Source organism: Balaenoptera physalus, assembly GCF_965194825.1.
Source record: "Balaenoptera physalus genome assembly, chromosome: 16".
NCBI lineage: Eukaryota > Metazoa > Chordata > Mammalia > Artiodactyla > Balaenopteridae > Balaenoptera > Balaenoptera physalus.
This window is the reverse complement of record NC_138898.1, coordinates 76042598-76067213: the sequence shown is the minus strand read 5'-3', so window position 1 is coordinate 76067213 and position 24616 is coordinate 76042598. Positions and strand designations below refer to the sequence as shown.

Here is a 24616-nt window from a genome sequence, read left to right as displayed (position 1 = left end):
ATGTGGCAGAAGAACACATTGAAGAGTCAGGACGCCTGGGTTCTGGTGCCCAGTTGTACCACCAGCCCAGTGTGTGATCTCAGGCAACACCCTGCCTTTGGTGGCGGGGGAGGGCTCGATTTTCCCACTTCTAAATGGGTTCCTTCCATAACTGAAGCAGGGGCTTCCTGGGGAAGAACTGGGAGATAAAGGGGCATTAACCATCAGTCATTCCTCAGTACCGCTGCAAAGGAGCCCCAGTGGCAGAATGGCTTGAACCCTTAGCTATTAATGGACACTGTCTCTCACGAACTGAGAGCGCTTGCTATGTGCTGTGCTGGGCTACAAGTGCCGTATGTATATCATCCTGTTTAATCTCCACAAACAATATATATTTTTTTAATTTATGAAATTTATTTTCTTATATAAATTATGAATTTCTCTGGGTAGACAGCCTTCACTTTACTGCACTGATAGCACATCTGTAATACCAAGCTACGGGACAAGTCTTAACAAGGTCTGTATTCAACATAGCACTTGTCTACCAGGCACTGTAGAGCAGGATGAGGAAAAGCCAGGGTCCATCTCAGGTGAAGAAGGGCGAGGGGGCAGTGTGTCTCCCCTTCTGACAGTTGTTTTTCTCTGGGGAAGGGGAACATGCAAAGTTATGTCTGGATTCTGGAAGTGGGAGGAGATCTTGGAGGCTGAGAAGCCCGATGCAGCACTGCAGCTCGGCTCCCTTTATCTCTGAGGGAAGCAGGGACTCCTCTTTCACTCATCTGTAACACGTCACTCTGGCCTGGCTGATACTTTGGGGAAACGGGGACAGGGGTCCTCATCGAATTAGCAGCAATTAAGAACAGGCCATACACTGTCACAGTGTGGAGGTGTCGTCCTGGCCCCAGGGACCTGAAAGCACAAACAATATTTTGAGACTACGGTTATTATCCCCAGTTTACAGAGAAAGAAACTAAGGCTTAGAAAGATGAAGACATTTAGCCAAGTGGCGGAGGTGGAGGATTCAAACTCAGGTCTGCCAGATCCCACCGTATGTGTGATGGGCTGGTTGTACGGAGGTGGAGAAAGGCCCAAGAGATGTTGGTTGAATGAATGAAGGGGGTGTGTGTGTGAAGGGAAATGAACTAAGAGCCTGAGGTTGAAGGAGGGAGGAGGGGGAGAAGGAGAGAGCCTGGACCCAGTCATTCAACAAATATTCCTTGGTGCCTACACTATAACGTGCCAAGCACTGTTCCGGGGCACTGTGTGTACAGTTGTGAACAGGACAAAGTCTCTGCCACAAGGGGCTTTCTAGTGGGGAAACAGAAATCCATCAAGAAAGGAGACATACAAATAAGATCATCTCACATGGTGGTAAGTGCTGTGATGAAAATAAAACACGGTAGCGGGGAGGAGGCGAGTTTTGTGGTTCTGGAGGGGTGCATGGAGAAAGGGCCTGAGGCATGACCACCCCTTCCTCTCCGGGGGGACTGCCCGTCCTCCCCAACAGACGTCCATGGTTCAGTGCCCACCAGGTCCCCGCCTGCCCCAGCATCCCCCGCGCGGCGAAGCTGGGTGTCCCGGGGAGTCTGGCCACCATGCCACCTCCTCTCCTCCTCTTCTTCCTCCTCCTGTTCCTTACCCCCATGGGAGTCGGGCCCCAGGAAACACACCTACTGGAGGCTAAAGGTATGTCCGGAGGGCAGAGATGGATGGAAGGGCTGGAAACCTGGGTTCCGGTTGGGTGCCCTTGGGCAAGTCACTTACCCTCTCTGAGCCTCCATTTTGTTATTTGTAAAATTCAGGGGAGGACTGCAAGGACTCTGAGGACGTATCCACTCCCAGCTGGTGGGGTCGTCGGCTTTATAACCCAGTGTGAGGCGTGAAGGGGGCTAGGGGCTCCTCACTCCCCACCCCCATCCTTCTCTCTCTCCACAGAGGGAGGCAATGCTGTGCTGCCATGCCTTGAAGGTCTCTCAGATGGTCCCCCTGAGCAGCTGGCCTGGTTTCGGGGCTCCCAATCAACACCCTTCTTAGAGCTGAGCCTAGGGTTACCAGGCCTGGGCATCCATGTAGGGCCCCTGGGCACCCTGAAGGAGCCCCAGGGAACCTTGCTGTTCATCTTCAATGTCTCCGACCAGATGGGGGGCTTCTACCTGTGCCAGCCAGGCCCCTCTTCTGAGCAAGCCTGGCAGCCTGGCTGGACGGTCAGCGTGAAGGGCAGCGGTGAGGTCCGGGCTGGGGCAGGGAGGGCTGGATGAGAAGAGGGAGGCCCACCGTAGATGGAGGAGGTCCAGCAGCTGAAATGGATCTGGAGGGAGGGGCTGGAGGGTCCGAGGGACAAGCTGGGAGCCAGTTTTAGGTGGCTTCTAAAAACTGCTGTGGCTTCGTGATGTCAACACTGCGCTGCTCTGTATTTGTCTTTCACTCTTTTCTCTGAGTCGCCGTTTCTCTGTCTCTCTCTGGGTCTTTGCCTCTGCCTTTCTGGGTCTCTGGATCTCTCTGCCTCTCCTAGATGTCTCTGTATCTGGTTCTGGGTATCTTCCCAGGAGAACTGTTCCGGTGGAATGCTTCAGACCTAAATGACCCAAGCTGTGGCCTGGGGGACAGGTCCTCAGAGGGCCCCAGGCCCTCTTCTGGTCACCCCACAAGGTCCCAGCTCTATGTGTGGGCCAAGAACCGCCCTGCGATCTTACACACAGACTCTGCCTGTGCCCCACCTAACGGCACTTTGAACCAGAGCAACAACCATGGTAAGGTGCTGGGGAGATGCCAGGAAGTGGGGGGATGGTAACTGGGAACTGGATGGTGTGCAGGGGAGGAGACCCCCAAGGACTACACTTTCCTAGCCTTGGCTCTCCTTGCCCCAGACCTCACTGTGGCCCCTGGCTCCACACTCTCGCTGTCCTGTGGGGCATCCCGTACCTCATTGGCCAGAGGCCCCATCTCCTGGATCCATGTGCGTCCCAAGAAGCCTAGCATCAAATTGCTGAGCCTAAACCTGAGTGAGGATGCCCAACTCAGAGAGATGTGGGTCATGGGCACCCTCGGAGGAAAGGCTGTTCTGTTGCTGCCCGAGACCACAGCTCAAGATGCTGGCATCTATCATTGTAACCATGGCAACGTGACCACCCAGGTGCAGCTGAAGGTCACTGCCCAGTCAGGTAGAGTTTCTCCCAATTGTGGGGCATCTGAGTGGGGCTACTGGGAAGAACCGGAAGCACGGCAACCTTGGTTCCCCAACCTGAGGGCTAGTAGCAGCCTCATCCCGAGCCCCAACCTCTACACTGAACACTGACCCCAACTTTTTCCTCCCTTGCTTCCAAGACATTACTTTTCTGGGTCTTTTACCACTGGTTGTTCCTTCCCATCAACTTTGGGAGAGGCTTCCTTCCTCCCTCATTCCTCACTGTTGGAGCCTTGAGCCCTCTTCTTATCCCTCTCTACACTCTCTCACCCTTGATTACACACTCTTCCTGTTTGACCTCCTTTACTCCCATGGCTCCTTAGGCCACCATGCCTTGGTGACTCAGTTCCATACACCCCACACCCAACCAACTCCTGGCATTGCCATTTGATGTCCCATGGACATTGCAGGCTCAACATGTACAAAATCAAACTTGATATCTTCCTCAAGCACAGTCTTCTAGGTGGTCCTAGAAGTGAAGGACACTACCACCTGCCCATGTGCCCAAGCCAGCAACCTGGGCATCCTTCCTTTCCTCACCTGTCCATCAAATTGGCCATAATGTTCTGCCCATTCTGTCTCCCTTCTTTCAATCCTACCATGCTACTGCAACCGCAATTCTCAAACTCATCCTGAACTTTCCCTCCAAACTTGACCTCAGCAGCACATTGCCGCGTCTCACCTCTAACCTTGTGAACTCAACTCTGCCCTTTACATTGACCATGGCTGTCCTTAACTGCAGCAGGAAGCTGATCATTATGCTCCCCTTAATCCTAACATTGTGTCTGACTATAGTCATAGTTTGTTCATGGTTTGCTTAACAGATGCCACTCCAGGCCCCGTGCCAGGCTCCGGGTCCTCAGAGGGAGGGAGGAGAGCCCTCCCTGTAGCTTGGGATGTTGAGGATCTGTGTCTTGCCCCGGCCCTCCAGACTTATGGCCCTTTGAGGTGTTGAGGCTGGACAGCAAGATGCCAGCCCGGGGTCTTCAACTCATAGCTCCTTCCCCCTAGCAGTATGGCATTGGCTACTGGAGACTGGTTGCTGGATAGTCCCTGTTGTGACTTTAGTTTATCTGATCTTCTGCCTGGGTTCCCTGGTGGGCTTTCTTCATCTTCGAAGAGGTGAGTCATGTCCCCCAGCTGGTCTTCCCAAACTTACCCCTCCCTTCTCAGGAGAGGCCACACTGGCCAGTCTGACAACCATCTGTTTCTCCTCCCACACCTCCCCCACAGACCTCAGAATCCTGCCCCCACTCCTTTTCTACCCCCTCCCCCAAACTACCCGAGCTCTTTGGAATTTGAAATCCCATCTCCTCCAAGTGACTTCCCCAGCATCCCCCAAATCTTCACTCTTGAGTCCCTCCTCTGATCATTCCCCTTAACTCCCACCAGCCCTGATCCTGAGGAGGAAAAGAAAGCGAATGACAGATCCCACTAGAAGGTAATGATGCCAGCGCCCTCCAGGCTCCCACTCCTGCACTTTCACCTTATGCTTTGCACTTGCTGTTTCCTCTGCTCAGGGTGTCTTTTCTCCATCTCTATGGTTGAAATACTGCCCAACCTTCAAAGCCCAGCACCAAAGCTACCTCCTCTGTGAAGTCCTCCTTCGAGTGATCGCAGACCCCTCTGTAGGCTGTGGCAGAACAGAGGTGCTCATAACAAGTGACCACATTTTAACCTCTGAGGGTCTAGCCTGACTCTTGAGTGTCCCCTCCAGTCCCCTCCAGGCCTGGCCTCACAGTGCAATTCCCCTTCCTCCGCCAGGTTCTTCAAAGTGACGCCTCCCCCTGGAAACGGGGCCCAGAACCAGTACGGGAACATGCTCTCCCTCTCCACTCCCCACTCAGGCACGGGTAGGAGGCACCGCCAGGTCCCTGACCCAGAGCTAGAGCCCCACCCATTTTTCTCATCCTTCTAGACCCCTGAGCTCCAAGCCTTCCCGAGCTCGGAGCTCCGCCTTCAGAAAAGAGCCCGCTCCATGGTGCGGAGTCCGCCCAGACTTGAGCCCCGCCCCCAGGACCAAGGCCCGCCCCCAGAACTCGTATCCCCGCCCCCAGACTCGGGACCTGAAGTCCGGTTCTGACCCCAGAACCTCGCCCGAGACTTCAGGCCACGCCTCTAGATTTAGATCCCGCCCCGCTGGCTCAAGGCTGGGTACCTAGACCCGGAGTCCTCCAGCAGGCCCTGAAGCATCCTCTGCCCGTAGCCCTGACCGCCCCCATCTCCTCTCACCCGCCAGGACGCGCCCTGCGGTGGGCTGCGGGCCTGGGAGCCACCGTGCCGTCCTACGGAAATCCGCGCAGCGACGTCCAGGAGGCCAGAGCCGCGGGGTCCCGGAGCCCACCAGGAACCGGTGATCGAGGGGGGTGGTTACTCACATGGGAGGTGTTGGAGCGGTCTGTGGCAGGAATAGTGGACTGGGGCCTGGAGGAGGGGGGCCGTGACCCGGTTCCCACCCCCATCCCTAAACCCCAGGCCCAGAAGAAGAGGAAGCGGAGGCCTATGAGGAGCCGGACAGTGAGGAGGGCTCCGAGTTCTACGAGAACGACTCCAACCTTGGGCAGGACCAGCTCTCCCAGGGTAAGACTGCCTTCCCTCATCCTCACCTTCTCAGCCGGGGTGGGCTGTGGGCCCTCCCTGGATCCCCCTCCTTCTCCACCAGATGGCAGCGGCTATGAGAACCCTGAGGAAGGGGTCTTGGGTCCTGAGGATGAAGACTCCTTCTCCAACGGTAATCTGGGGTACTCGTGGGGCCTCATAGACTTGGGAGAACCCACGGGGCTGTGGATCCCCTACAGGGCCAGAGCGGTCCCTGGAGTTCTCTTTTTTCGGCAGCAGCTGAGTCTTATGAGAATGAGGATGAAGAACTGGCCCAGCCAGTTGCCAGGACAACAGGTGTGTGTGAGGATGGTCACATCCCTGCGGGGTGGGTGGTGGTGGTGGTGTGTGTGACGCGAAGGCTGGGAGTGACTTCCCTCTTCCTTCTCCAGACTACCTGAGCCCCCATGGGTCAGCCTGGGACCCCAGCAGGGAGGCAACCTCCCTTGGTGAGAAGTGCTTGGGACCTTCCTGTCTTGTCCAGATTGGGTTGATGTGGCCTCGGCTCTAATGTCAGGCCCGACCTTGACCTTGGTTCTGACCCCAAACCCAAGCCCAATCCTGACCTTAGATTTGACTCCTAACTCTAACCTCAACGCTGACCCCAATGCCCATCCTGACGCCCAGTATTCACCCCATCCCTCATCATCAACATCAGGCCCAATCCCAATCCAGTTCCAGCCTGGACTTTGACCTCCAGCTCACCTCAGCCCCAATGCAGACCTCAGCTTTGACCTGAGCTGTCTCTACAACCTCCACACAACTCTGACTTTGACTCCTTCCAATTCCGTTCTTTACTTTTTCTCTGACCACGACCATAATCTAACCACATGTGATCAAACCCTACAACAAACAAGGGCCCAGAACCTGATGCTACCCCTGTCACTCCTTCCTAATACAATATTGTTCAAGCCTTCCACTTTCCTCTGCCCCTAAGACTCCCTCAGTATCTTAGGCTGCACTTCCCTTCCCCAAGCCCCCAGCATGGCTCCCAGGCTTCCAACTCTCCATCCCCTGGCCAAGCAGGGTCCCAGTCTTATGAGGATATGAGAGGGATCCTGTATGCAGCCCCCCAGCTCCGCTTTGTTCAAGCCCAGCCTGGTCCCAGTCATGAAGAAGGTGGGTGCTTCTCCTGCTGTCTCCCATTGTCCTCTGAGGCTTCCTCCCTCCCGGCTGACTTTCAGCTCCACTTATATCTTACTCCTTCCTGGTCCTGACCAGATGCAGACTCTTACGAGAATATGGATAATCCCGATGGACCAGAACCAGCATGGCGAGGAGGGGGCCACATGGGCACCTGGAGCAACTAGGTGATTCCCTTCAGGTGAGCTGGGAACTGCCCTCCAGGGATGGGAAAGAAGACGGGAGATGAATAGGGATGGAAGTGGGGTGCTGGCTCCTGGCCTGCTCCCCATTACCATTTCTTCTGCATAGCATGGGCCTCCTCAGGCCCCTGAGATCCACACCTGACTCTGAAATCTGGGACCCCCAGCAGATGGCGCCAGCCTCTGGAGCAGTGTTACTCAGGATGCGTGTTATCTGTGTACACACACAGTGTACACAAGCGAAACTTCGGCCCCCTTTGCACTCCCCAAATAAACTCAGTGAGCTCTTCCAATCCTGTGACATAGTGCCCTTGTGTGGGAGGGGAAGGGAAGGTGAGGATGCATGTATTCCCATCCCCTCTTGAATCCAGCGGAGGAGGGAGAACTGCATCTCCGGAACCACAGGGCCTTTTCCCCGCCTGGGGCTTGGCCTGCACTCATCTCCCTCACTTGCCTGCCATTCCCGCCAGCCAGTCATTCAATCATTGTTCATTCAGCAGTTGTATTCGTGGTGCCCAGTGAAGATGAAGCAATCCAGGAATTGGCAGTCATCACTGCCATTTATTGAGCATCTACTATGTTCTAACATTAATGAAGGCATTTAACCTTTCTAATCATCTCTTATGTGCCAGGATTGTATCAGAGTATTTTATGTATACTTTAAGTGTGTGTATGTTTATATATATTAGCTCATTTTATCTTCACAAACAACCCTATTTCATAGATGAGGAGACTGAGGCAGAGACCCTAAATTACATGCCCAAGGCTTACCTAGATAATAAATGTTGGGGTCAGAACTTGAACTCTGGCCATCTAATTCCAGAGCCTATATCATTCTTGACACTCTCCCTTCCTAGGTGCAGTTGTGTAGATGGAAAACCGAGGGTCAGAGAGGCCAAGTCATGCACTTAGCACTTCACAGAGCTGAATCCAGAAATCTGGCTGCTGTTCTAGCCATTGTGCCTACTGCCTGGTAAACTGCCTATGATATAAACCACAAACACAAAGACTTCAGAGCTAAAAGTCTCCAGGCCCTGAAACCATTATGTAGCAAGCTCTACCACACCCAAATTCCTGCCTGTCTCAGGCAGAGGTGGACTCAGTCATTGATAGTCTTGGTGTCATCTGCCTGGTCTCCCCAGCTCCAGTGCTCTTCTGAAACCCAGGACTGGCATCTGAAACCTAGTCCCTCTCCTGCTCCAGAAGTTTCAATGCTCTCTGTAAGATTGCCTAGACTTTTTCAGTACCTATATTTTTATTTCTAGAATTCCTTTTCTTAACACACCTGTTCTTTCTTCATAATGTCCTGTGTTTGTTTTTGAGACTCTATTCCTTCTTTATCTCTGAACCTTTAAAACTTACTTTAACTGTGTTAACGCTATTATGATGTGCCAGGCATTGTTCTAATAAATACTTTACAAGTAACATCCCATTTCATCTTCATGACAATTCTATGAAGAAGGTACGCTAAAATTATTATCACCTTGGAGCTGAGAAGACTGAGGCACAGAGAAATTCAATACTTCAGTTGCTAGCTGACTTTAGGCAACTTACTCAAGCTCAATGACCTTCAGTGTTCCCAGTTATAAAGTAACATTGGGGAGGAGGTGATTATCATCATCTGTACAATGGGGTGTTTCTCCTGCAGGAGTTTCTTTGTGTTTCTCCTGCAGGAGTCCTTTGCCCCACTCACATCTTCTGGGGCCAGCTTGCTTTGGCTTCTGCCGCAGTCTTACAGGCTACACAGGTTTCTGACCATTTTATTCAGAGCAGGCTTTTGCCCTAGGGATTTGGTCTGACTACAAGCCCATACTCTGGTGACCCTGGGGATTCTGATTTCCTGTGGTGACTTTTTCCAAACTGCATCCCAAGGCCTGTGGATGGATTTTTTTCCCCTCTGTCTTCTGTGCCCAGAAGAGACAGTCCTTTCTCAGCTCGCAGCTTTGTGCATGGGGCTTAGTTTCAGCTCTCTGCTCTTCCTGGGGACTCAGCCTTAACCTCTGTCCCCATGGGGGCATTAAAACTCCAATCCTAGGGATCCCAGCATTCCCATGCGCTGCCCTCTCAATGTTGTGGCTTTGATTTCCTTGTTATTTCTAGCACCAGGGAGATTCTGTCCTGCTTTGAGCTCAAGTATCTATTACGAAAAAGAAAAGAAAGAAAGCGATGCCTCTTGTTATATTTGCATAATGTATGCTTGGAATGCGGGGGATGGGAAGTGAACCTTCAGCATTTCCTTGGGCTTCCATCTTGGACACAGTCCATGTGGCAGAAACAAAATAAAAAAATAAATAAATATCCCAGATCTAGCTCAGGATTCACACCCCGAACTTACCCTTCAGCTGATGTAAGCTTTCCATATCGCCAAAGTTCCCACCATTCCCTATTGCCTTTCACCCAGGCTGCTTCATTCATGTAGGTCTCCTGCCTGTGCCTGAATCATTTGAACATGACACTCCTGGTGAAAACATCCTACCTTCTCAAGGGTGAATCCATGTCTGGGTCTTCTCTGTGCCCCTGGTACCCAGCCGGGGGATGGCAGAGATCAGGAGCTCAGGAAATGAGTGGGGAAGGAGGAGTGAATGAAGGGCTGTGCCAGGTCCTGAGATTCAGGGGCCAGAGGCTGGAGCTACTCCTGTGAGCTCTGCTACCCAGCGAAGTCTTGGGAGAAGATGAGGAACAGAAGTGTGCTAACTCCAGCCCAGTGCTCTGGAATCAGACTACCTGAGTTTGAATGCCAGCTCCAACCCTTTCTGGCTGTGTGACTCAAACTCTCTGTGCTGCAGTTTCCTGGTCTGTAGAATAGGGATAATAATGATAGCTACCTTAAATGAATCTTAAATGAGATGTAAAGCACATGACAGTAGCATAGTAGGCACTGGAACATTAGCTATTATTATTATTTGGCATTTATTAAGGGCCTACTGTGTCCCAGGAGCCAGAGGGCACACAGAATATTTGGATTAGGAACTCCTCCAGTGCAGGGACGTGCTCACAAGAAAGCCACACTCCAAAGCTTCACAAATTCCCACCCCATGACCTGTTTCTTTGGCAGGGACTGGACCACTTATAGTTCCTGAACAAGATTTAGGGAGAAGGAGGCTTGAGAGAGGTTTCAGGCCCTCATGGTCACCCCTAGTTTGCAGGGGCCTCCCAGGTAGGGACCAAGGCTGCAGAAGGGCTTTTGGTGCAATCTCTATGCTTCCAGCCTTACTATAAAGAGTGGATGAAGAGTTCCCAGGGCTAGGAGGTCCTTGGAGTCCACTCTGCCAAGTCCAGAGTCTTTGTTCCTTGGGAAGCAGCCTCACCTGCTGGGGTTGTGTGCTTTCAGTCTTGACCTTGGCTGAGTCTACTTGGAGGACTTGAAGTGTGGGCTGAGTTGGGGTGTGTGTGTAGAGGATATCAGTGTAGCAGAGGAGGGGGATGGGATGGGATGTGGGTGGTCATCAAGATGCTGTACTGGGGGGACTTCCCTGGTGGCGCAGTGGTTAAGAATCCACCTGCCAATGCAGGGGACATGGGTTCGAGCCCTGGTCCGGGATGATCCCACATGCCGCGAGCAACTAAGCCCATGTGCCACAACTACTGAAGCCCGAGCACCTAGAGCCTGTGCTCTGCAACAAGAGAAGCCACCGCGATGAGAAGCCCGCACACTGCAACAAAGAGTAGCCCCCGCTCACCGCAACTAGAGAAATCCCGCGTGCAGCAATGAAGACCCAACACAGCCAAAAATAAATAAATAAATTAATTAATTTGTAAAAAAAAAAAGATGCTGTACTGGATGGATGTGTGAAGTACAAGTTATGTGACTGTTATGTGTGTGAGAGACAGGTGGTACTGGGTGTGTGCTGTGTGGGTGTTATGTGTGTGAGAGACAGGTGGTACTGGGTGTGTGCTGTGTGGGTGTTATGCTGTGTGGGTGTTATGCGTGTGAGAGACAGGTGGTACTGGGTGTGTGCTGTGTGGGTGTTATGCGTGTGAGAGACAGGTGGTACTGGGTGTGTGCTGTGTGGGTGTTATGCGTGTGAGAGACAGGTGGTACTGGGTGTGTGCTGTGTGGGTGTTATGTGTGTGAGAGACAGGTGGTACTGGGTGTGTGCTGTGTGGGTGTTATGTGTGTGAGAGACAGGTGGTACTGGGTGTGTGCTGTGTGGGTGTTATGTGTGAAGTGTGGTGTGGCATGTATAGTGTGAGGTGTCAGGGGAGTGAAAATTAATAAAAGGAAACCTCACTAAAATGGAGTCTGAAGGGGGAGCTTTCATGCTGTACCACTTGTCATCAATTACAGGAAGAACTGTCAGTTAAAGACCCCAACAGAAGAATCATGGACAGGAAAGAATCATCAATTACAGGTCACAACAAGAAAAGATGTACATTGCATCTCCTACAAGAAATCCACTACCGGAGCTACTCAGGCAATGAGAAACCATCATCACCCTGAACTCTCACGTTTCTCCAATGGACTTTCCTTCAAAACGACCCCTCCCAATGTCCTCCCTTTTCTCTATAAAATAACCTTCTTTGTTGGATTTGCCTATGGCTTTCGCTATAGCTTCCTTGTCCCAAATTGCAATTCCTCTGCCATTCCTGAATAAACCCATTCTTGCTGGTAAAATAACTGACTTTTATTTCTAAGGCCAATGGGGGTCATGCAGTTGGAGGCAATATGGGAGGTGTGAAGTGTAGGAGGGGTGTGTCTGTGTTAGTGCACAAGTTTGTGTGCCCAACGCACAGTGACGCCAAACAAACCAAAACATTGAGGTTGGGAGCAGAGAAAGGTTTATTGCAGGGCCCTGCAAGGAGACAGGTGGCTCATGCACTAAAAAGCCCGGAGCTCCCCAAACGTTTCGGCAAAGCATTGTTTTAAATATTTATTTATTTATTTATTTATTTTTGGCTGCGTTGGGTCTTCGTTGCTGCACACGGGCTTTCTTTAGTTGCAGCGAGCGAGGGCTGAGCAGGGGCTACTCTTCGTTGCTGTGCGTGGGCTTCTCATTGCTGTGGCTTGTCTTGTTGCGGAGCACGGGCTCTAGGCGCGTGGGCTCAGTAGTTGTGGCTCGCGGCCCCCTAGAGCGCAGGCTCAGTAGTTGTAGCGCACGGGCTTAGTTGCTCCACGGCATGAGGGATCTTCCCGGACCAGGGCTCGAACCCGTGTCCCCTGCATTGGCAGGCGGATTCTTAACCACTGCGCCACCAGGGAAGTCCTGGTGGGGGGTTTTCACATCTGTAAAACAACTTAGGAAGTGTGCATCAAATATTGTTATCTAGGTATCAATACTTCAGAGAGGAGCTAAAGCAGAGGATATGGGGGAAGGGCCTGTCCCGGGAAGGTCTCATAGGGTCCTGATTGGTTACCTCTGTGCTGCGTCGGGGTGCATGTTGTATAGGAGTTGTGGATACAGTAGATGTGTGGAGGATATGTAGCCTCTGAGGTATGCAATGTCGTTGGTGGGTGTGTTGGGGAAATATAATGAAAAAACAAAACCTTCTTCCAACCCAGAAAACCTCTACACAGAGGTAGTAGAGACAGAAAACAGTTTTATTATTATTTTTTTTGAGTTTTTGAATTTTATTTTATTTATTTTTTTATACAGCACGTTCTTATTAGTTATCTATTTTATACATATTAATGTATATGTGTCAATCCCAATCTCCCACTTCATCCCACCGCCACCCCACCCCACCACCACCCTCCGCCGCCACTTCCCCCCCTTGGTGTCCATACGTTTGAGAAAACAGTTTTATTATTGAATAAGCATTAAACAGAATGCCAGGCACATTACAGGCAATCCCCTGAGAGATGGATTGCAAAAGCAGAAAGAAATCTCACCATTTTATATAGCCAAGCAGGTACCACCCATTATCCTGTTTTCAAGATAAAATCTCAAAACCCATATCTTGTTTTCAAGATAAACAATGACTAGGCCTCAAGTAAGAGGACTTGACACCACCTTTAGGCACACGTAGATCATCCTAACTTTATCATGGTGATTGGCTTTTATCCAAGGGCAAGACAAACTTCTGGCATCTTTTTTTTTTTTTTTCTAGAGTCTGATTTATCTAGTTTTCTTTCTTTTCTTTTTTTTTTAAATTTTTATTGGAGTATAGTTGCTTTACAGTATTTTTGATGGGAGGTGGTTTTGTACATTGCAGCAGAGCCTCCATGAAGTTAGGCTGTTATTCTCCCGCTGGAGCTGGGAGATGGAGAGATTGGGAGCTATTTCCCATGATGCTTGCATTTCAAAAAGATGGCTCCAGAACTTATTTACAAAAGAGGAACAGACTCACAGACATAGAAAACAAACTTATGGTTACCAAAGGGGAAAGGGAGTGGGGTGGGGGGAGGAATAAATTAGGAGTTTGGGATTAGCAGATACAAACTACTAAATATAAAATAGATAAACAACAAGGTCCTATTGCATAGCACAGGGAACTATATTCAATATCTTGTAATAAACTATAATGGAAAAGAATCTGAGAAAGAAAATATATAGAAAACTGAATCACTTTGCTGTACACCAGAAACTAACACAACATTGTAAATCAACTATACTTCAATTAAAAAGAAAATGTCTCCCAGGTCCTGGAGTTCCTGAGTTATGAGACTGGCAAGAGGCTTAGTTAGCCATTACAAAGATTTACATACATTTTGAAAAGTTCCAAGAAAGAAATTCTGAAAGAAAAGGGAGAAGGGGGAGAAGTCACGTCCCTTATTTTCAACAGGGAGAATCAAGCCTCTTATTTTTCACTTGTATTTGCCCTTCCAGGTGTTGTTTGTGAGGCGGGTTGTGCTTAGGTGTACGTTGTGGGAGGGTGTTTCAAGAGTGTATGTTGGGTTGACTTTGCCCCTGAAAAGTGTCTGTCGGGACCTCCAGTGTGAGGGAGGGTATGTATGCTGTCGGAGGTTATGCGGAGAGTTGCGTGGTATTGAAGTGTTGGTCCAGGGGCGTATTGTGCGGATTCTGCACGTGAGGAGGGGTCGTGTGCGAGGTGTCGGCGTCGAGCGGAATTACTCAGCCCACCAAGCAGTTGGGGGAAAGAATAAACGGGATACCCGTGAGGTCTGCGGTTTCTAAAAGCAATTCCCAGCCGGACTCCTCCCTCCACTCTAGCCTGAGGGCTTGCAGACTACAATTCCCAGGATGCCCTGCTCCTCCACCAACCAGGAAAAACTCTCCTCAGTGGGCGGGGCTTGAAGAAGGAGGGTCAGGCCAATGGATGAGCCGGGACGAGTCGAAACCTACGCCGATTGCGCCGAGTCTGACTGGAATCTTTGGCGCCTTGGTTTCAGTGGTGAATGTGTGATGGGCGGGTTCAGCGACCAGTGAAAAGGCGGAGAGGTGGATCCAGAGGGTGTGGGCGGGGAGAGGTGCTGACTAGCAGGCAGTTCGCCCAATGAAGGGCGGAAGCCGCTGGAGGGGGCCAGGCGAGTTGGCTAGAGGTGGGCGACTGTGGCTGCCGGGTGTGTGCCATGGCGGAGCCGGTGAGGAAACAGGGCCGGAGGTCCAGAGGCGGCGGTGTCGGCCGAGGGGCTCGGGGATCCCGGGGCGGCCGTGGCCGGCGTCCTGGCGCTCAACGGTCGCCAGCCCGGCGCACCCTGGACTCGGTGCTTGTGGACTTGGTCAGCGACAGCGATGAGGATGTCTTGGAGGTCGCAACGGCGCGCGGCGCTGCGGACCCGGCCGAGGTCCCGCTCCCGGAACCCCCCGTGCCGGCCGCGCCCCGGGACGACAGCGACAGTGACAGCGAAGGGGCGGACGCACGGCCGGCTGAAACCCCTCGGGTCTTGGTCAGGCGGCGGCGGCGGTTGCTGCTGGATCCCGGGGAGGCACCGGCGGTTCCAGTGTACTCTGAGAAGGTGCCCGCGGGTCCCCGAGAGGGCTAGCGCGGAAGGGCTGGGTTTAGAAATGTTGAGGGTAGGGTTCTAGGATTGGTGTTGGGAGACTAAACGGAAGCAGGGGCTAGGAGCCTTGGGGGCAGGATTCCTGGGGTTTCTGTAAATTGGGGAGGTGAAGGGGTTTGGAGTGTGCTGGGAGTTTGGGATTCCCAGGAGCTGGAGTGTCGGGGGTATAGAGAGCCTAAGGGTTTGGGATCCCTGATGGTTCAGAGAAGAGTTGAAGCACCTAGGGCTGGGATTTGGGGCATACTGGGTTTTAAGGTTGGGACCCATTGCTAAAGATCCAGGAAGATGGGGACTGGGGTCCATGGAAGTTCAGAGAGAACTGGGGGCTCCAGGAGGCTGGAGTCCGTCCCCACGTGGTAGGGTGAGCTAGGGGGCTGAGATTCCCAAGGATTCAAAGATAGCAGGATGGCTAGCAGCTTCGTAAAAAAAGGGAACTAAGCTTGCATCCTTACGGTGCATTAGGGAAAGGGGTGTCGGAATCAGAGTACTCCTTATTATTTTTAATTGAAGTGTAGTTGATTTACAATGTTGTGTTAATTTCTGCTGTACAGCAAAATGATTCAGTTATACATGTATGTATACACATTCTTTTTTATATTCTTTTCCATTATGGCTTATCCCAGGACACTGAATATAGTTCCCTGTGCTATCCAGTAGGACCTTGTTGTCCATCCATTCTATATGTAATAGTTTGCGTCTACTAACCCCAAACTCCCAGTCCATCCCTCCCCCCTCCCCCCTTCCCCTTGGCAACCACAAGTCTGTTCTCTATGTCTGTGAGTCTGTTTCTGCTTTGTAGATAGTTTCGTTTGTGTCATATTTTAGATTCCATATATAAGTGATACCGTATGGTAGGGTACTCCAATTTTGGATCCTGGGGAAGCTGAGCTCCTGAGTCCCTGTGGGAGGGCTGTAATGTCTACATCCTTAGGGAGGACTTGGGAGCTGGAGGCGGCCTGGGTGTGAGGGAAGAATCGACCCCAGTTTTCTCTTTAAGTGGAGGGAGGATTTGGGACTGATCTACTTTTTCTTTGCAGGTGAAAAGCAGCCTCCACCTCATCCCAGACCACATGTCCCTCCTGAAATCCTGTCCCCCAGAGACTGAAGAAGGTAAGGGAGGGCTTCTAGGGAGAGGTGCCCAGCGCTGGCCTCTCTGAGGAGACTTTCTGGAGTTTACATCCCTGCAGTTAATTGTTTCCTGAGGCTCAGGGGAAGGACATGGGAGAGGTGACTCCTGCATCCTAGCCAGAAAAAGCTCCAATCCTGAAAGGAGCTGGATTGTTAACCAGAAGGCACAGAAAATGCTGTCAAAACACCCTTCTGCCAACTCTAATAGGCATAAGAGTGAGCTAATATACAGATTTCCAGGTGCCATCCCCAGAGATTCTGATTCTGTAATCCTGGGAGCAGGGCAGGGGGAGGTGTTAAGAATCTGTAACATCTTGTTACATCTGCAACAAGTGTCTTGGGAACACTCTGGAGCCAGCAGGGTGTTCTTTGAATCTTTTCAGGGCTGCCCAGCCTTTGTTCTCCCTCAGTGATGTGATTTTTGCAAACCACTCAAGGGCAGTGAGTAGGAGTCAAGTCTAATAGGGAAGCGATCCAGTGGGCAAATGCAGACCCTGGACTACGACTTTTGCACCATGAGGGAGTATGGCAGGGTGATTAAGTGCTGATTTAGGAACCAGCAGGCCTGGTTTGAATGCCAGTTCTACCCCTTAGTAGCTGTGTGACCTTGGGCGAGTTAATCTCTCAATGCTTCAATTTCCTCATCAGCAAAATGGAGATAAAAAATGGACCTATGTCAAAGGATTTTGGTGAGACTTAATTAAAGAGAATATATAGAAAGCCCCCTCTTGGGCTACATATATGGTTTGCATATATGGTACCTGGAACAGAGAAGTGCAAAGGCACCTCTGTCCTTACCACTCAAAATGTGGACCCAGGAGTGTTGGGTATCTTCCAGGAGTTTGTCAGAAACGCAGAATCTCAGGCCTCTGGCAGCTATTAGGACAGGATTTCTCAACCTCGGTGCTACTGACATTTGGACTGGATCATTCTTTGTTTGGGGCTGTCCTGTGCCCTGTGGGATGTTTAGCAACATCCTGACCTCTACCCACCAGATACCAGTATCACACCCCAACCCCTTCCTCCCCGCATTGTGACAACCAAAATTGTCTACAGACCTTGCCACATGTCCCCCAGGAGGCAAAATTGCCTTTGAGAACCACTGATCTAGGATTCATTATCATTGTTTTGTATTCACAGTTTTTATCTTATGGTTAATGATGATCATGTGGCAAGCAAATGGAAAAGAGCTTCTATAGTTTAGAATATTATACCTGATTTCCTTTTATAAGATATTCAAGTTAAAATGAGTGATTTAAAGGAAGATATTAGGGCTTCCCTGGTGGCACAGTGGTTAAGAATCCGCCTGCCGGGCTTCCCGGGTGGCACAGTGGTTGAGAATCTGCCTGCCAATGCAGGGGACACGGGTTGGAGCCCTGGTCTGGGAAGATCCCACATGCCGCAGAGCAACTAAGCCTGTGTGCCACAGCTACTGAGCCTGCGCTCTAGAGCCCGCGAGCCACAACTACTGAGCCTGCGCTCTAGAGGCCGCGAGCCACAACTGCTGAGCCCATATGCCACAGCTACTGAAGCCTGCGCTCCTAGAACCCGAGCTCCACAGCAAGAGAAGCCACCACAATGAGAAGCCCACGCACGCAATGAAGAGTAGCCCCCGCTCGCCGCAACTAGAGAAAGCCCACACGCAGCAACGAAGACCCAACGCAGCCAAAAATAAATAAATTAACTTAAAAAAGAAAGAAAGAAAGATATTAAATAATACAGAGATATGGCAAAACATGGCAATGACACACGGATGAAATTTGAGAAACGTAGGCTCAGAGGGCCTATACTTACCTCTTTACCTCATTCCCTCCCTGCCCCACACCCCCTCCTCCACCCCGGAGTCACAGTCTCTCTGTGCCCACCAAACTGAGTATGGGAAGAAAATAAGAGAAATATTAGAAAAAAAAGTCATCCTTTGACATTTGTTTTAGTGTATGTTTTATAACATATATAATAGTATGTCCCTGTATAGTAAGTAGTATATGTGTATTAAGTAGATACCTATTTTCCGGGTTGTGTGCTCAGTGTTCTTCATTTGTGGGGTGCATGTGATCAAAAGTGAGAAGAGCGTGCTTCAGCTGGGGTGAGCCACTTTCCGACTGTCCACACTCGCCACTGTCTCATGCCTTAGCACGAAGCTCTGACACTTTCTTGCTCTAATCTGTCAGGCTCCAGTTCATCCTTCTCTCTGAGGTAGGCTTTTCCCCTTTGACTCACACCCCTTGAGCCCTTCCCCAGTGGTTGTGTGTGTCTGGGGCTCCCTTAGTCTCCTCCTTTCTCAGAGCCTTCTGAAGCCCCTGACTCGTCTCTCCTTGGGCTCCTGCTGCCCTCTCTTGGCTAACCCTTTCCACTTCCTCCCACTCTGTCCCCAGAGGCGGACACGGCAGATTCCAGCAGTCCCCACGCTGAGGAGTCCCCGTGTCCCGATTCTCCCTGGAAGAAGAAGCTGAGGAGTAAGGATGGAGAAGAGAAGAAAGAGATGTTACTGTGAGTGAGGCGAGGGCCCTGGGGCCGCTGGAGCAGAAAGGGAGTTGGGGGGGTAGGCTGAGGCAAGCAGAACCCTTGGCTGGCTCCTCAAAGGGTAAGGAGAAGGGACGGAAGGAGTCTTGAGGCTCAGGTGAGGAATGAAGCTCTTCTTGGGGGGAAGAAAAGGTGAGCCCCCCTCAGAGGATGGCAGCGGGCCCTCAGGACCCACCAGGAAGTGGAGATTTCAGCTTTGTGTCTAAGAAAGTAGTGATGCAGGGGTGAAGGGTTTGGCTCTGCAGACTGCCCTGTGGTTCAAATCCGGCGGCTGTCTCTTAGCCAGCCTTTCTGTGCTTCAGTTTTCTCTTCTGTAAGATGGGGATAATAGTGGTACCTGGGTCAGAATTTTGGGGTAAATTAAGAGTTAACCCTTGGCAGATAGTAAGTGCTTGGTGTCATTTGGATGTTATCAGACATTTACCTGGGAAGTAACTTATCTTAAAAGTTAGGCATTCTCCTCCCTCATGTTTGGGTCATATAAATATAAAAATTATGACTCAGGTTTTCCCTGTCCTTACCTCCCCCTGTCTTCCCATAAGATGGATGTCACCGGAAGATGCTCTCTCTTGATTCTCCAGGTCCCCCTCTGGTCCCCAGGGGTCCCATGAGGAGAGGTGTGGGGCTGGGGTCTCACCTCTTTCTCCATCCTGTCCCTCTTTTATCTCTACAGGGTTCAGGACACCTCACCTTTGCCTCCACCTCTGCCACGGACCAACAGCAGGAAGCATACTCGGGCACTCCAGAAGTTAAGGTACCAAGGGCAGGGGACTCTGGGCTGGGGTGGAGAGCGGCAGTATGGAGGGGGCCCACCCTGACTGACCCACAGTTCTTTCTGCACCCCAGGGAGGTGAACAAGCGCCTCCAAGATCTCCGTTCCTGCCTGAGTCCCAAGCAGCCCCAGGGCCAGGACCACCTGAGCCAAGAGGATGAGGTGGTCCTACTGGAGGGGCCCACTCTCCCAGAGAAACCTCGGCTCTTGCCACTCAAAATCCGGTGCCGGGCTGACCTGGTCAGATTGCCCATCAGAATGGTAAGTGCCTGAAGAGTCTGGGAGAAGGGTCCCAGGAACTGTTTATGGAGAGACTGTGGTGTCTGGGCAGAAGGGACTGTGGCTTCCTTTGCCCATCCTGCTGTCTGGAGCTGCCCAGCGCTCGTTCAGCCCTGTGCGCCTTTGTGCTCACTGTTCCCCTTGGGAGATTTTTTTCCTCCCTCTCCCCTCTCTTTCTGGCAAACTTCCCACCCATTTTCAAGGTTCCACTAAAACATCCTAAGAAGCTTTGCTTGGTAGCCCCTCCCCAGGGTGCATCCCTCCCTCTTTCCTTCCCTCGGACCCTGTGCTTCCCTCTTGTGCTTGCTCTTACTGCCTTGGACACCCAGATGTCACTTGGTCATTCCGATCCCCCCTAGCTTCCTGATGAAGACTACTCTTTTTGTAGGGATGACTCCAATTCCAAAACAAGAATGATAACAGAAGTGACCATTTATCGAGCAATAACCGTGCATCAGGCAAGCAACTAAGCCAGGGCTTGTGAACTGGCAGCCCGTGGCCTTATCAACTGTGCTGCTGCTGCTTCTTTTTTTTTTTTTTTTTTGTCCCTGCTGTGTGGCATGCGAGATCTTAGTTCCCTGACCAGGGATCGAACCCCCTGCATTGGGAACGCAGAATCTTAGCCACTGGACCACTAGGGAAGTCCCATGCTTCTTCTTCCTTTGTGCTGTACGGTGCTTTTATTTATTTATATTTTTGGCTGCACTTCACGGCATGCAGAACTTCCCCAACCAGGGATTGATCCTGCACCCCCTGCAGTGGAAGCGTGGAGTCTTAACCACTGGACCCCCAGGGAAGTCCCATGTATGAGTCACATGAACATATGAGTTCATCGCCAACCTTTGCAATGGGTGATTTTGTACCAGGGTCCAGATTTCTGGTTTCTCTTAAATAGGAAGATACAGTACCTGGCCCATATTCCTACATGGTACCAATCAGCTGGAACTGCGGAACAGCTGGCCTGTTTAGATGGAGCATATCCGGTTCTGGTTTGCCGCAATCCCCACCACTCCCTTTTTTCTCCTAACTCATGGCTGCTTCGTGTCTTTGTGTCACTTGCCTGAACCCCTTATTGACATGATTTTATTTTATGCCTTGCCAGGTAAATATGGTGGAACTCACAGATGAGGAATTCAGCAAGTAGTTAAGGCCAGAAACTGGGGGTAGGGGGGGAAGCACATCAAGGCAGGAAGACCTCCTTCACTTCTTGTCCCCCTCCCAGTCGGAGCCCCTCCAGAGCGTGGTGGACCACATGGCCGCCCATCTTGGGGTGTCCCCAAGCAGGATCCTCTTGCTCTTCGGAGAGACAGAGCTGTCCCCCACTGCCACCCCCAGGACCCTAAAGCTTGGAGTGGCTGACATCATTGGTGAGAGGAAGGCAGGGAGGCTTGAGGAGGCTTTTGCCACAGGGAGGGGATATGGGAAGAGGCCCAGAGGGGACCCTGCTTCCAACCCGCGCTTAGGCCTGGCTTCCCGATCCTGCCCCCCACAGACTGTGTGGTGCTAGCAAGTTCTCCGGATGTCGCAGAGAAGTCCCACCTGCTCCAGCTGCGGGTGCAGGGGAAGGAGAAGCACCAGATGCTGGAAGTCTCGCTGCCTCGAGTGAGTAGGAGAGCTGGCTCTCTGTGCGCCTTGCCCCGTGCTCTGCGGTCTCTCGTGTCAGTGGGTGGAGGATGGAGTTACTGCCCTCTGTGGTCTTGGGTCCCCACCCATCCTAGATAGTGGAAAAAGCCCAGTGTTCAACTTCCCTCCCCCTTCTGCTGGGAACCTGGCTCTGGTCTCCTACCTCCTCCTGGTTAAAGTCAAAATCACCCTTGGATAGTAACCAATAAAACCCATCATAATTACAAAAGAAGTGACAGTCCCTGTGCTAAGGATATTTACTTCACATTCAGGATATTATTGAATTTCACAACAATCTTAGATGGGAAAGCACTGTTGTTACCCTCATCTAACAAATACGGAAGCCAACCTCTATAGAGGTGGAATAACTTGCCGTATTAGTTTCTGAGAGCTGCTATAACAAAATACAACAAACTGGGTGGCTTAAAACAATAGAAATGTATTCTCTCACAGTTCTGGAGGCTACAGGTTCGAAATCAAGTTGTCAGCAGATGGGACGAAGTGAGAGAGTGGCAATGACATATATACACTACCAAATAAAAAACAGATAGCTAGTGGGAAGCAGCCGCATAGCACGGGGAGATCAGCTCGGTGCTTTCTGTCCACCTAGAGGGGTGGGATAGGGAGGGTGGGAGGGAGACGCAAGAGGGAGGAGATATGGGGATATATGTTTATGTATAGCTGATTCACTTTGTTATAAAGCAGAAACTAACACACCATTGTAAAGCAATTATATTCCAATAAAGATGTTAAAAAAAAAGATATATTGGACAGCAGAGGGGAATATAGCCAATATTTTATAATAACTTTAAATAGAGTATAATCTATAAAAATATTGAATCATGATGTTGTAAACCTGTAACTAATAAAATACTGTAAATCAACTATAAAGAAAGAAAAGTTGTCAGCAGGATCATGCTCCCTCAGAGACTAGGTAGAATCCTTCCTTGCTTCCTCCTAGCTTCTGGTGGTGGCTGGCAGTCCTTGGCTCACAGCTGCATCACTCCAATCTCTGCCTCTTTCCTCACGTGACGTTCTCCCTGTGTGTCTCTCTGTGTGTCTGTTTTCTCTTACAAGCACACCAGTCCTGTTGCCTTAGTGCCCACTGTAATCGAGTATGACCTCATCTTATCTTGATCACATCTTCCAAATGAGGTCACATGCACATTTACCAGGGGTTAAGACCACAAGGTATCTTTTTGGGGGGACACAATCAACCCATAGCACTTCGCTAGGGTTATACATCCATTTCAATGGGAGCGCCTGGCCCCCAGCTTGGGTCATGCTCACTCCAGAGCCCGGCTGGCTTCCTCCTTGTGATTCATGCCTCCATCGTAGGTGAGGAGACTGGCTTTGGAGAACCTGCCTGACCCAGAGCCAACATCCCAGCCCTGGGCTCTGTGGCCCAGCTCCCTAGAGAGGAACCAGCTTGCTGCTGGCTTCTTCGGCCAGTTGCCTTTCCCTCCGTGGGCTCTGACTTGACTTGTCCCCTTGTCCTCCCTGTCGCAAGTCCTCTGTCTGTCTCTACAAGTTCTCCTCAGCCCGTCTTTTCAAATTCTTACATCCATTTTTTCCTCTCCATCCAGGATTCTCCTCTCAAGACCCTCATGTCCCGCTACGAGGAGGCCATGGGACTCTCGGGCCACAAGCTCTCCTTCTTCTTTGATGGGACAAAGCTTTCAGGCAAGGAGCTGCCGGCTGATCTGGGCATGGAATCCGGGGACCTCATTGAGGTCTGGGGCTGAAACCCCACTCCCTGTTTAGAGGCCCAGCTTGGACTTGGGGAGAGCGGCTGCCCCCTTTTGGCCCCATAACGGCTAGCTGAAACTGAGGTAGAACTTATCCTCAAGCTGAAGCAAAATCAAGGAGTGATCTTGGACCACTCCCGCCCCACCCCGTCGACCCTGGTTTCAAGCCGTTTGCTACCTGATTAGGTGTGTGGTGGTCCTTGCTGCCCCGGGTGGACTGTGGCTCCATCCACAGGGTGTGCTGAGTTTGGCAGTCCCCTGGGACATGGAGAAGGTATCCCTTACCCTCACCCTTTCCCCTCCACCATCACCCTTTCCTTTATCGAAATGTCTCTTTTATGAAACTGCTCCTATTGAAAGAGTGAGTTGAAATCAACATGAAATCCCTGGTATGGGATTCCAGGCCTGGGATTTATGCCACGTCCAGGACCAGCAGTGACCTCAGTGTCATTGGGGGGTGGGGGTGAAGTTTGCTTGAGGCACATACAGGGGTGTGGCTCCTCAGCCTGCAGGAAACTAGATGATCAAGCTCACACATGCATTAGCTTCAGCAGAGGCAGACGATGGGTTATTCTTTTGAAGAATATAGTAGATTCTCAGGCTTGGGTGTCTTCCTCACCCCAGGACCCTTTCAAGCCACCTTCCTGATGCACACACTTTATTTAAGGCATAATTGAGCACCTTGAGCCTTTTGGTTTTGGATCTCAGGATTCCAGTCCACGCAAGGCTTCTCTGGTTTTATGGCTTTTCCCTTCACTCCATCCTCTCCCGTAAGTGTCCATTTTAATGTGTTGATCACATGTCTTTGCATATGAATGTATCCTTGAAAAATGCCATGTTGTATGTGTGAATATACTTTTTCCACATGTAGTATTATGCTGTAGATCTTGTGCTGTTGCTTTTTTCACTCAACCTGTGTTGCTTATGCTACATCAGCTTTATTTCTTTGAACTGCTCTGAGGTATTCCATGGTGGGTGTCAGCTGCATTTTGTTTACACATCTGCTAAGTGGTGGACACCTTTGTGCCTCCAACTCCTCAGCATGTATACAAGGCCACGGTGAACATCTTTTTATGTGTCCCCTTCCATATTCTGTGAAAAGTTCTCTGGCAGAGGTACCCAGGACGGGAATATGGGTCAGACAGGTTAATTTCTCTATTTGTTTTTAGAATGGTCATTGACCGTCCCACATAAAGCTTCCTATTTCTCCTTATCCTCACCAGCACTTGCTACTGCCCAACTTTCTAATTTTTGCTGGTCTGTTGGGTGTAAAGTGGTGCCGTATTTTAATGTACATTCATCTGATCACCAGTAATTTGGGGAATTTCTTTATATACCTGTCAGCTTTTCTGGTTTCCCTTTGTGTGAATTGCTCAGTTTCTCATGGGGGCTTCCTATCTTTTTTTTTGTTTACTCTCAGAAGTTCTTCGTATATTCCTGGGCAGTTGCAAAAAACTCTCAAAATGGCAGTTGTGTTTGTATATTCAGGGGTGTCCTTCACTGAACAGAAATTCTTAATTTTAATGTAGATGAATTAACTATTTTGTTATATCA

At 50.8% G+C, this 24616-nt stretch overlaps 2 protein-coding genes across 3 annotated transcripts; both read left to right on the top strand.

The window, feature by feature from the left end:
• Positions 1–11: 11 nt before the first annotated feature.
• CD19 (CD19 molecule) lies at positions 12–14330 on the top strand. 2 transcript variants are annotated; one of them, XM_082429375.1, is made up of 15 exons: positions 12–1665; positions 1915–2202; positions 2526–2729; positions 2847–3140; positions 4178–4285; positions 4556–4604; positions 4928–5016; positions 5403–5516; positions 5639–5743; positions 5826–5894; positions 5999–6058; positions 6154–6210; positions 6788–6880; positions 6983–7085; positions 11375–14330. In XM_082429375.1, the coding sequence occupies exons 1-14, from the start codon at positions 1440–1442 to the stop codon at positions 7069–7071; spliced, it is 1845 nt and encodes a 614-aa protein (XP_082285501.1). In that variant the 5' UTR covers positions 12–1439; the 3' UTR covers positions 7072–7085; positions 11375–14330. The 2 variants fall into 2 exon arrangements, with proteins under 2 accessions (XP_082285501.1, XP_082285500.1); XM_082429374.1 differs by lacking the exon at positions 11375–14330 and adding an exon at positions 7196–10592.
• A 122-nt stretch (positions 14331–14452) lies between these two features.
• Positions 14453–24616, top strand: NFATC2IP (nuclear factor of activated T cells 2 interacting protein). Its single transcript, XM_082429401.1, has 8 exons — positions 14453–14944; positions 16027–16099; positions 18493–18607; positions 19314–19394; positions 19487–19673; positions 20914–21058; positions 21184–21293; positions 22901–24616. Exons 1-8 carry the CDS (start codon positions 14558–14560, stop codon positions 23057–23059), a joined length of 1257 nt encoding a protein of 418 aa, XP_082285527.1. The 5' UTR covers positions 14453–14557; the 3' UTR covers positions 23060–24616.

What these genes read in the sequence shown, in the direction of transcription:
- CD19 (XM_082429375.1), top strand. Translation starts at nt 1,440, where the DNA reads ATGACCACCCCTTCCTCTCCGGGGGGACTGCCCGTCCTCCCCAACAGA. An exon ending in CACTCCCCACTCAGGCACGG is followed by an intron (nt 5,017 to 5,402) that starts GTAGGAGGCACC and finishes CTCACCCGCCAG; the next exon opens with GACGCGCCCTGCGGTGGGCT. An exon ending in CCGGAGCCCACCAGGAACCG is followed by an intron (nt 5,517 to 5,638) that starts GTGATCGAGGGG and finishes CCTAAACCCCAG; the next exon opens with GCCCAGAAGAAGAGGAAGCG.
- NFATC2IP (XM_082429401.1), top strand. Translation starts at nt 14,558, where the DNA reads ATGGCGGAGCCGGTGAGGAAACAGGGCCGGAGGTCCAGAGGCGGCGGT. An exon ending in CGGGCACTCCAGAAGTTAAG is followed by an intron (nt 19,395 to 19,486) that starts GTACCAAGGGCA and finishes TCTGCACCCCAG; the next exon opens with GGAGGTGAACAAGCGCCTCC. An exon ending in TCAGATTGCCCATCAGAATG is followed by an intron (nt 19,674 to 20,913) that starts GTAAGTGCCTGA and finishes TCCCCCTCCCAG; the next exon opens with TCGGAGCCCCTCCAGAGCGT.